Raw genomic sequence first — 12,177 nt, forward strand, 5'->3', positions numbered from 1 at the left:
TCATGAACACTATTTCTAGCAATGTTGCAATTCCTACTTAGGTTGAATATTACTATAAATGGAAGAGTCGGTAGTAGGAAAGGAACATTTTTTAATTAAATTCTGCCTCAATATTGTTTTTTTAAACTATTGTTTTATTATAGCTTCTTTTTTCTGAGGTTTAGGAAAACAAAACAATCTGACTGCACATAAATTATAAAATAAAACTTGAGGTATGTAAGTTAGTGCCTGGATTCAGCAAAATTTACAGTACTTTTAGGCCCGAGGACCAGGGATTTTTATCAAAAGCCCATTACTGCATGTTGATCATTGTGTATATGTTTCGATTGTGCTGTTGTCATGTCACAGCTCTGACATTTACACTTTAGTTTTCTGGTCCTGGGCTGATGTAGGTAAAAATAAAAACTCTCTTCCTATCTCCAGTTCTCTTCTGTCTGTAAAGGGCTTTGAAAGGCATTTGAAGCATTTTCCTCTTTTTCACATGCATTATGCCTGTTACATCAGCTTCCTACCTGCTGTTTACTGTTATTAAATGTTGTTTCACGGTTGTGGCAGTACAAGTGTTATTTTTGGTTTTCTGCCTATACTTCACTCCTGCTTTGATCTGCTTTTGTGTTTTTATTGTAGTGTAATTCTAAACTAAACATTGCCCCTCCTCTTGCTTGTAATTTGGGGACGGAAATGAATAATTCTTTCACTGAACTTTTCTTTTATGTTGTTGTTTTTCTTATTTCTAATATTTTTTTTCATTACCTATTATATAACATTTCTGTTGAGAAAACCTTTGACTGTAGATATTGACTTGTAAATAATTTTTAAGTGTACAAATGTTTGGCTCCATTTTCATGTTTGCACCACAGTCATGTATGTAATTTATGCAGGCTATTACTTTCTGGAGTAGACCTGTTATGTTGTGATTCTGCTGTATGTCCAGTTTCCTTTGATTTGGCTGAGCGGTGGATACACTTCTCATTCAGGTGTTTCAGTGTTTCATGTTCAAATTTAGCAAAGAAAATGGACTCTGATTCGTCCTTTTCGTATCATCCAATTTAAATATGTAAAAATCACCCGATTATTATTATTATGATTATTATTATGATTATTATTATTATTGCTATTATGTTATTAAGCATGGATTTCTATGGACCTAACATATGATAAACATTGTGATTCTATAATTCAGTGGTCTTGTTATCTTTACATTGTCATTTGTGTGTGCACAACTGTTGGAGCACAAATATCAAATACTTTTTTGTTCAATCTCTCTCTCTCTGACACTCCCACAAATACATGCGTTACATAAGTTTAGTTTAGAATTAGTCCCTAGAATAAATCGACAGATATTTACCTGTTTCAGAAATGGTGCTTGTACACAGATATCAGTAGGTGATGATTCTGTTACATATTTTTTTCATAATTATTGATGATGCAGTGATGTGCAAAAGTGTTGAGCCACCCACTAACCCACCACTCACTATTATATGTTGCTAGGAAAATGAGTGAAACATCAAAAAAACAGAGTTTGTGCAATTCTAATGAGCTTGAAAGTCAATATTTGATTACTTTTATTCTTCAGCTCAGCCTGACCTCTCTTAGTCAAGCTTTTTTGTCATTTCTTGAAATAGTCTTCAGAATTATTCCCCCAGATTTCTGCTTTGGCCTTGGCTGTTTTTGGGGTTTTTTGTAATTTGCAACACCTCACCCATCTTTCCCTTTTCCTCTTTCTAAAGAATAGCTTCTTGACAGCCACCCTTCACACTGAGGCCATTTCTGATGAGGCGTCAGTTAACAGTAGATGGATCAACTGAAGGTCCTGAACCACTTGTCAGGTCTTTGCTGGATTTTTTTTCTCAAGGACGGGACTTTCAGACACTGTTTATCTGCTGTAGATTGTTACGACCTGACACTTCTTTGTCCTCCTCTTATTCAGTTTTCCTCAGATTTTTTTTTTTTTGAGGACACACTCCACATCATGCTGAGATATGCATTTAAAGAATCACCTTGCTGGTGTAAAAATACTATATTATGCCTGTTAAACTGTGTTATCTTCAGTTTTTTCTTTCATATATTCATTCATTCAAACATATACTTTGCTATTCAAAAATAACAAAGTATATGTTTTTTGCAACAGGCTACAAGTAACAAAGTAGCCACAACAATGGTTCATGCTTTCAGTTAAATTCCTTTTTTTTAATATTTGCATAATTCATTGGTCAATGTTATTTGGCTTAAGAAACATACAAACAAAACAAAAAAGCTGCATTACTCTGATAACAGTCATGTACAGGAACTGCCCTGAAGATGAGAGCAAAAAGCCAAAACTTTGCAAGACCTTCAAAAAGACATTTTAAGGTCTTTGAAAGAAATTGCAAGAAAGTCTGGCTCCTTGGAAGCAAAATGTGAAGATGAGCAGGATGGCTCAAGTCTTTTAGAGAGGACAAAGTGTGCAAAGTAAAGAGAAAAACGAGTTCTTAAACACCAGATATGAGCTTCAAAATATCATTTTTACTCTGCAGGTGTTGGCTGTGATAAAGAGCTGCTTAAGAATCATTAACATAAGTAATGGAGAAAAATCAAGCATCTGGATTTCCAGTCAGTTGCATTCTTATGTGCTCTGACAGTGTAGGTTTCAGGCTACATTAGCAGTGTAGCTTCATTACAAACTGCAGCAGTTATATAACAACAAATACAACAGCAAAACTAATCAAGAAATAAGAAGTGCAGTAATGCTTGAAGCTTTTTGCTTCCTAGGAAAAAAGAGGAGAGTTCACAGAAGTGAGGAAACTTTATTTAGAGGGAAAAGAACACAGGAGCAGTTTGCCCTTTCTGTTGATTCGGTGATGAAAGCACACCGTCATGGCTCCACTAATTACTGGAGTAGCAGTCACATACTTCTTTATGTTATTCAGCGTAATTATCTCTTTCTAGATCTTCCCCGTGTCTCTGTCTCAGAATAACCTTTTCATTATATTTGTCCTCTGTTTTTCTCTTCTTCCCGTCTTGCTCTTTCTTGCAGGCTCATTTATTGTTTCTGTGTTTCCTTTTTCTCTCCTCCACCCCAACAAATTTTTATCTCTGATGACATTTTCAGTCCAGTGGCTTTAGAAACAAACTGCACAGACTGTAATTCTTGTTGCTCTGCTAATCTGCTTCTGCTGGAGACCAAGAATGACAAAGGGCCGCTCGTTAATGTGCCCTTGTTTCGTTTTCCTTGCACCAAGATCAGACTGGTTACTGATAAATTCAAGAAAGCCACAACTCGTGTTTTGTGTATAGAAGAAAATTAAATTTTGACAGAAGAGTGTTACGCTTGGCTGGGGGAGCTAGTATCTTTTGGAAAGCTAAAACGGGCCACATCAGTTGATGCATGCAGTGGGAAGAGAAAGTTCATAAAGATTTGGATGAAAATGCACGCATGCTGTCTGAGGAATGCTAATGCCTAGAGATATGAGTTACAGAATTTGAATAAACTTTCTGCCCAGCAAGTGAAATCTTTTATTTGAGTTTTTGTCAGAGCGAAGGAGGATACCATGGTTACTCATACACATACCATCAGACACGTAGCACATGCTGGAGAGCTCAAAGGTCAAAACACAACTGAGTTCCTATTTCAAACCAACATCTCACTTTCCTTGAATCAGTTACAGAGATAGCCTATCTTAATCAATCGATGTGCATACACATGTAAAAATCCTGGAATACACACAGTGAAATTTATCTGACTGCGGTGCTTCAGTCAAATTGATCTGCCATTGATTGCTACAGTGGGTGATGGGATAATTCGGCAGTACGAGCTGTACTCATTTGAAATATTACTCTTACCACTAAAATATTTTTGCAGACAAGATAGATGCAAGATACTTTTCTTTTGCAACGAAAAGTAACACAAATACAGAAAAACATCCTGGAATGCCCTTCATTTAAAACAAGGCTAAAGGCATTATGCCTCTACACTGCGTCTTTCCTGTGACGCTTAAAGTAATTTATGTACGGATGTACAGTGGTTAAATTTCACTTCCATGACTGGTTACATAAAATGGTCAGCATTTTGTATCTAAAAGTAGGCACAGCTTATTAATCATTGTAATTCTAATAGGAAAAGATTTCATTATTGGTGCTATTATTTTTTAAGTAACATTGTTTCTTCTTGTTTACATGATGTCTTGCTGGTGCTGTGTCGACTCACTGACAACCTGTGGAAGGGGAAAAAAGGGGACACTGTAAATTGATACAAAAGGGAAAGAGTCTATTTTCGCTATGCACAGTGTCTGCATAAACGGTGTGAGAAAACACCCCATCTGCCGTGCTAGTCTGGCAATAAAGTTCTACTTAAGCTTAACATTCAGTGCAGGTGTTATGCTTAAGGTGAAGGACTGTGCTGGGACCAACTGGAGCGCTGACAGTGAAGGTGCTTGTTCTGGGAAGCCGGTGCTGTAACTTTCATGAAAGTGTCTGTACCCGGATTGATTCAAACTACAAGATTTCAGGGATAACAAAGAGAATAGAAGCTAAAACAGCTTTGCTACTATGTTGCCACATTTGTATGTGTAGACAGTTGTGAAAATGTAGTGGCTGTGATTGACGAATGCAAGAAGGAACGTATCCTTATTAAATCTGGTAGCTTGTTTCAACCCGCTGATGTGAGCAGACAATCAGAAGGCAGGTGTGATACTGAAACCAGACTTACACATGAGGCATTAGCACTCTGGCTCATAGAATATTTAATCTGGATGAGAATATAGTAAATCAGAATGGTTTGGTTGAAAAAAATATAAGTTATAATTTACTAGCGCTTTTGTAGTTCATTAGGGTACCTCAACATGGACATTTTTGTGCATAAAAGTGTATATTTGTGTGTATGCCTGTGTGTGCATGTACGTGTGAGCTCAAACCTCTCCATCGCGGGTCTCAATGGTCTTGATGAGAACAGTCTTCTTGGAGTGAACCTCTGATGAGCGCTGATGCTGGGACTCAGGACTGGTCTCTGTAGGAACAAATTCACACATGCAGCTCTTTCATAAACTGCTTTAATTCTTTCTGCAGCTACACTGAGATAATTTAGTCACTGATATTAGTTAAGCATTGCACTTAGAAGTTTAATGAGCTTTGAACAATTTCACATGGCTGTAACATTAATGGAACATCCCCACAACATCCTTGTGTTAACTTTAAGCTGTCACAAAGTGCTCAGATGGGAGGTACTAACAGAGACTAATTGCACCTTCTTACTGTTAATCTATTAAATGAAGAGGGTAAGTCATATGATTATTAATGAAGGTTAATTCTTGCCTCCCTGAACCACAGAGGCATGAAGGTTTTAGTCATATATCCCCACACAGTGGTCAGAATGTGTCACTGCAAAGACACTATATGTAATGCCCTTATAATAGCAGCTACCATATACAGTCACAGCCTATAATTAGACCTTTTATCATCCCCCCTTATTGACTCATGCCCAATAGATTTTAACGGTATTTACGCGTGACAGGAATAAAGGGTGCAACTTCTCATACCTCTGAATCCAATGGAAGAATAAGCAGACTGGACAGGTATGGTGGTAGTGATTCTACAGAAAGAGGAGCATAACAAATCAGTAATGAGTACGACATAAATGCAAAATCACAAAAAATTAAGGTAATTTTAGGACAGAAACACACCTGCTCTCCTCTCCTTCCAGCAGCTTGCGGTAGGTGGCAATTTCAATATCGAGGGCCATCTTCACATTGAGGAGGTCCTGGTACTCCCTCAGGTGGCGGGCCATATCATCCTTGAAATCAGTGTGTAAGAAGTGCTTAAAATATAGTTTTCACCAAACACAAAATCCTGCTACTTCTATTACCCAGTGTGAAATGCAAAAGATCAGCATGACATATCTAAGCGTATTACTTTCATCTTAGCAATATCTTCCTCGAGCCGTGCAATGGTATCTTGGTAACCAGTAGCCTCGCGGGCCATGCGATCCTCCATGTCTCTCATCTGGCGCAGCAGAGACTCATTCTGCAAAGAAACAGAGACATGAAGTCCTTGAAAAGAAGGGATAAGAAGCTTGAAAGAGAGTAAACGCACCTAAAAGAAACAGAAGTTTATGGCTGTTTATGGCTGAAAATATGGTTATCAAGGAAATGTAAAGATGATATCAATCAGAAAGAAGAAATGTAAAATCAGAAGCCAAAAAAGAAAGTGAGAAAAGTTGCTACAAATACTCACAGTGCCCTTCAGTGAGTCAATCTCGCAAGTGTAGGACTGGATCTGGTGTCTGAATTCCATGGTCTCCTGCTTGGCCTGACGCAGTGCATCATTGTTCTTGTTCACGGCCTGGTTCAGATCAGACACCTGAAGACAGAAGACAGGAGGATTAACAGTGCAACAGCTAAGAACTACTATGTGCATTTTACGTGTGCATGCCTCCATTCTACCTTAGACTTGTACCATTCTTCAGCCTCTGCAATGTTTTTGGCAGCAATGGCTTCGTACTGCATGCGGATGTCCCTCAGAGCAGCAGTGAGGTCGGGCTTAGACATATCCATCTGGATCTGCACCTGAGTGTCCTGAATCTGGCTCTGCAGCTCACGGATTTCCTGCAAGGAGTCCAGAAAAAGTCAAACTCCGCTCGTGTCAAAATGATGAATAAGCAAACATGTGAGTAGCTACCGGGACATTAAAACGATACCTGCTAATTCAGTTGACAAGTTAAAAATAATTCAACGTGCGATAACACGTCAGATCAGAATATTTACATATAGAAATCTAATGTGTCAAATTACAAATTCACCCAGCTGTCGACTGATGCATTCTGTTAGCAACAGGCTTTTTTTTTTAAATTAGCCAGCCTGGATTGCACTCAGTTGTTGTCTGATCTAACTGAAAGTTATAAATAGCTTTGCATCTGTTCACAGGCACACCCTCTTTTTCTCTGTCACACAACAGCTGACAGAGTCTTTTGACCAATCAGCACTTTGGCATTTCTGGCAGGTCAAAGTTCAAGCAAAGAAGACAAAATGAGAAGAAGGGACTTCAGCTGTGCAGACATGTGTCTGAGTGTGTGGCTCAGAATATCATTTGATATCTGTAAGTGTATAAGGTTAGATCTTTCTGTTGCCCTGTAATAGTTAAATGACTGTTAAATTTTCCTACAGACATGAATTTACGTAGATGGGAACGATATCTGTGCTTTAACATCAGTAGGTGGATTTAAGTACGATGTCTTTGATCTCATGAAGAGCTGCATGCCTGTGGAGACTCAGATCTAATATCACAGCACAGTATAGTAACACACACAGGTGTTATATGATACACTATACACCATCCTAGTGACACACATAATAGATATAGAGAGGAAGGGTAGTTTTTACTGCTCTCTTATTTCCCAAGTGGTTGCTACAGCGAATGGATCGGATTTTATGCCAGATGCCATTCCAGACGCAACCCTCCCACCGCCTAATTGTGTGAAGCCAGCCAACCAAAGCTGGTAAATCAGCAAACCTCTTCATGAATCTTCTTGAGGAAGGCAATCTCTTCTTGCAGACTCTCAATACGTCTCTCCAGGTCCAGCCTAGCGAGAGTGGCACTGTCGACATCCTAGATAAGAGGAGAGAATGGCAAAAAAGAAAATGACCAATAACCAACACATTTAAAAAAATGTTAAAATAAGAAGAAAATTAAAGGAGAAAAATGACTGCTCAACCAAAGGAGGCAAAGTTTCTCTGTTTTGGACTGAAGAGAAAATGACTGAGCTATAGATGAGTGATTTAAGGAAATGGAAGACTTACAGATCTGAAAGCAGACAGGTTGTTCTCAGCTTCTTCCTTCTGGTGAATCTCTTCTTGCAGTCTGCCAGAATGACAGCAACATACAAAAAGGAAAAGAGCGAAAAAGAAAGCGGAAAGTTGAAACAAAAGTGAAGACAAACTGTTGGAGTGAACAGCTTTTCCCCCCAGGGATCACTTACTAGACAGATAAACTAGTTACCACCTCTCAGTCCTCCAGCCTTTCTGCTCTTTTCGTCTCTCAGTAAATTCAGAAGAATAGAACCGGCATAGACAATGAAACATCAAAGTTCAAGCTTTTATTTGTATCCATGTCCACACACACGCACACTTCTGCACTTGCTCTTTGAGTCCTAAAGCTCTGTTGCAGCTGTCACACTGTCAGAATCAGAATGGTAACAGTGTGAGAGCAACACAGGCCTGTCCCGGTGCAGTTTCCAGAATTAGCATTTCGCCGTGCGCTTTGAACAACTGGAAAATGCAGAAAAAAATGCTGTCATGCACCTCACACATAATCACTACCGACACAAATACACACAGCAGATGCTATTGGCATTTTTTTTGCGGTTTTGAATCATGTCATCGTCCATGGAAACGTTCAGTGAGAATGTTCAATGAGAATGTCAGCGTGCATGCGTTGCAACTGTTTGCATGTGATATTAGGAGCAGCTGGTGCTTTAACAAGTTTCACTGAACGTTTCAGGCAACCATTTGAGCAGGCGTGATACACAGAGAGTGAAGAGTCAGAGTGCTGTGTGTGTTTGAGCCTGTCTTTTGATATACATTTTATTTAAGTGATGCTGCATGCAGCATCTCGCAGTGACAGAATTTCACAGAGATGATTTAGTCGCTCCAAATAGATTATTCAGCGATACACCCACACTGCAGCTCCCCGTGCTTTTCTCTCTCTCTCATGCTCACGTTCTGTCACATATGCAGTGCACATAGAAGGAATGTGTATTTGGTGGACTGGCTTTTGAAAATTTTTCACTTTTTTAGATTTCTTCTTCTTTAAACTCACCAAACAAACAGGCCGTGTGTATACACTTATTTTTATCTGTCTACTTCTCTCATGTCTGACTGCTTTCTGTCGAGCTGAAACTTAATCTGTCTGCCTGTGAGTCTCAACTCTATTCCTATGAACCTGCAGATCTCCCTCTCTCTCTCTTGCTCTCAATTTTCTTCTGCTGTGTCTCTCGTGAATAAATTATAAAACACCTTTGTAATAAGCCATTGGACCGTAACAATTACTGAAGCATTCCTATTCTCAAATCTCTCCTTTGTTACTTTGTTGTTTTCATTTTTCCCAAAAGAGGAGAGACACTCTTTAGAAATCAATGAGTTGTACTTGATGCCACTTGTTTGTTTTATTTTTAACACACTGGATAAAACGTTTTAAAGTCTCCTCCCCCCCTTCTGCTTTCCCGTCTTCCGATTTTCTCCTTCTGTTCCATCTGATAGAGGTTTGGTGTGTTGCCAGAATGTGAGATAGCACCTTCCAGAGTGGGGGGAGGGGGGGGGATGTGAGGTCACAAATATTTATTGTATCACATGATTTTTTATTTTTTTTTTATAAATGTAACAGAATGAGCTTTTCTTTAAGTAAAAAAGGATCACATCCCCCATGTTTCAGTTAATTCAAACTATTCCATTTGTTTGGCTTTAGACTTAACATGAGACTCCTGTGTACTCCTACATGTGAGTGCATGTGTTTCCAGTAGCTCACTTATATTAAAGCCATATTACATGAGTCAGTTTTTTATATATATATTTTTCTTTACTCATCATTTGTTCATGAAGATGTTTATCTACATATTGGCCCAGTCCCATCAATCCAAGCTTACCTGAGCTTAAGTTTCTGCAGGTCATCGGCCAGGTTGTCTCTCTCCACCTCCACTCTGGCACGCTGGTTGGTGATGGCCTCTATCTGCCTCCTCAGCTCCCTCATTTCCTCCTCATACAGCTCAGCCACACGCCCAGGCCCCTCGCGGCCCCTGAGCTTCTCGATCTCCACTGTCAGCGCGGCATTCTGCTGCTCCAGGAAACGCACCTTCTCAATGTAGCTAGCAAAGCGGTCATTGAGGTGCTGAAGCTCGGCCTTCTCATTGGTCCTTGTGTTGAGGAAGTCTTGGTTCATGGCGTCTGCAAGGTTGAAGTCGAGCTTCTCCCCGGCATAGGTGCGCATGGCCTTGGAGGAGCCGAGCCCGGCCCCAGAAGACAAGTTGAAGCTAGAATAAGAGGGAATGCCGGTGCTCTTGACTTCGTAGACTCTGCTAGACATACGGCTAGAAGCGGAGCTGTGGGCTCCTCCTAGAGAGGAGGAGAACATCGATGACAGTGGTGTTGACCCAACACCAGAGCCAAAGGTGCGACGGTACGAGGAAGCACTCTGGGCTGAGGAGCTGTAGGACTTGCTCATGGCTGGTTGAGTTGTTGGTTGAGTTGTGGATTTGATGGAACCGCTTGAGGTGCTGAGACCCAACTGTCCCACTGGGCAACTGGGAAGAAAACTAAGTGAAGAAATGCCAGCCACTGAGTGCAACTATTTGTAGCTCTACCACCCCCACACCCACTCATAAACCCAACCCCTCTTCTTGATGTCTCTGTTCACCCCATCTGCACTCCCACTACTCCACCCCGCCACTGTATCACAACCCCTTTTTTCATTGATTACTTTTGGCATTTTAAATCAGTCTGGAAGATTCCTTCATTGGTTAAGATGCATTAACAGTTCTTCAAATTTTACCCAACAAGTCTTTTTAAAAAAAATATTTTTCATAACTGCCTCATTAGTAGTGGCTTTTTAAACCCCAGATTTAAGGGCATGAGGTGAAAATTAAATAGCTCTGCTAACCAGTGTTAATCAATGTGAAAATGTATCATAATTGTAATTATGATTTGAGTTTTTTATTTTGGCTGTTCTAGCTTTATTTTCTCTGCGTAGTTCATTGTAGAAGACGTTCACTAAAAATGACTTATACAGGTTTTTAGGAAATTGCTCAGAGGACATTTTTGTTCAGTTCATTGTCATCTCTTGAGATGTTATCTGTTGGACTAAAAGCCTTTCTTTCATATTTCTTTATGCTCTTCAGCGATGCATTTTTGTCCAGCCTTCTTTTTCTTGTCTTTCAGCCTCTCCCTACCCCCCTTGTTGCACCTTTTGCCAGCCCTTGATTCAGCTGTTGAAGGGATCTGGTTTCACGATGGCCTTCTGCATGTATGTCTGTTTGACGATGGATGATCGAATGAATGGGTGTAAAAATCAGTCAGACAGTCCCTTCCCTTTTGTGCAGTAAGTCTAATATGGGAAGTTTTGATAGAAATGATCAGGAGCTGTTAGAAACACTGCATCAAATCATGGTTATATTTTGTATGAAGCTTCACTTAGTGGAAATTGTCCAACTTAATTCAGTTTAGGCTAAAGAAACTGGCTCAGAAAAGCACATAACCAAAATTAACATGAATGATTGTTCTAAAATATGGCCAACATCATGTTAAAATTACCATTTTGTGTTATAAGTAAGTGGAAAGAATGTGTTCTGCTCTGTCCTAATGTAGCACATCAGAATTTATTATATGGATTGTTTAAATTAGTATGAAGCTATAGAGTTACAATAGAGTTATGTAGCCTTGGTTATATAAGAAATATGACTGACTACTGCCAGGAAGGTCACACGCTCAGCTTTGTCATCAGAGCTCTCTACCCGACTCGCACACACCCAGAGCAGATGGATACATCTGTGTGTATCAGTCGAGCGCTATCTTGTTGCATGCATCCTGAATATTTAAAATAGTTAATGTCAATGCAAGTTGCAACCTTGTGTAATTCCATATATGAGTGTTTTAAATTTGTCAAATTTCTCAGCTCAGGAAAAAAAGAAAGAATGAAAAAGAAATCCATCCCAAAAGTTTTACCCATTACAACACAGTTCTGACATAATACACAATCACAATGCTGTCATTGCAAGCATATTGAAAATTCTTTGTTAGATTTCAGTGTAGATTGTGTTTCTGAATATTATGAAAATGTAAATATTAATGTAAATATTATTTTGCCACAAGTAGAAAATGTAAGGAAAGTCCAGCATTTTCTGAAATACATATAAAATCCAGCGTTGTTGAAGGCTGGAGCCTATAGGATGAGGAAATTAATGTAATGATCTCACTGGCTGCAGCTGAAAGCATACTAACACTTGAGGAATCTCTTCCCTCTCATGTGTCATAGCTGTGTAATGATGATAAAAAGGATGATGATGACTAACTCTGGTTCTGTAGGATGCTAAATATTCCTCTGAGTGCAATCTACCAGATAAAAAAGCAATGCTTACAACAGAACAAAGGCATAAAAGTACAAATATCTGAGCTGTTTTGCAAAATTTAAAACCCTGTCTGTAGCATTTCAGTTCTGAAT

General features: G+C 39.3%; 1 protein-coding gene across 1 annotated transcript; it reads right to left on the minus strand.

Annotated features, from left to right (window-relative positions):
• Positions 1-2,750: 2,750 nt before the first annotated feature.
• desma (desmin a) lies at positions 2,751-10,300 on the minus strand. The gene is made up of 10 exons (XM_085374216.1): positions 9,611-10,300; positions 7,770-7,830; positions 7,483-7,578; positions 6,417-6,578; positions 6,208-6,333; positions 5,887-5,997; positions 5,658-5,767; positions 5,514-5,566; positions 4,893-4,984; positions 2,751-4,193 (listed from the first exon to the last, which is right to left on the minus strand). Exons 1-10 carry the CDS (start codon positions 10,183-10,185, stop codon positions 4,152-4,154), a joined length of 1,428 nt encoding a protein of 475 aa, XP_085230342.1. The 5' UTR covers positions 10,186-10,300; the 3' UTR covers positions 2,751-4,151.
• Positions 10,301-12,177: the final 1,877 nt, after the last annotated feature.

The sequence above is a fragment of the Diplotaxodon limnothrissa genome, linkage group LG16 (genome assembly GCF_057381915.1).
Source record: "Diplotaxodon limnothrissa isolate DT_005_m linkage group LG16, D_limnothrissa_male_GT1.1, whole genome shotgun sequence".
Lineage (NCBI taxonomy): Eukaryota > Metazoa > Chordata > Actinopteri > Cichliformes > Cichlidae > Diplotaxodon > Diplotaxodon limnothrissa.

Bases quoted from the DNA above. Each gene is read 5' to 3' on its own strand.
- desma (XM_085374216.1), bottom strand. From the start codon at position 10,185: ATGAGCAAGTCCTACAGCTCCTCAGCCCAGAGTGCTTCCTCGTACCGT. The intron at 6,579-7,482 runs GTTTGCTGATTT...GACTCCTTGCAG, and splicing joins TCAAGAAGATTCATGAAGAG to GAAATCCGTGAGCTGCAGAG. The intron at 4,194-4,892 runs GTTTGAGCTCAC...CCCCTTCCACAG, and splicing joins TTGAGACCCGCGATGGAGAG to GTTGTCAGTGAGTCGACACA.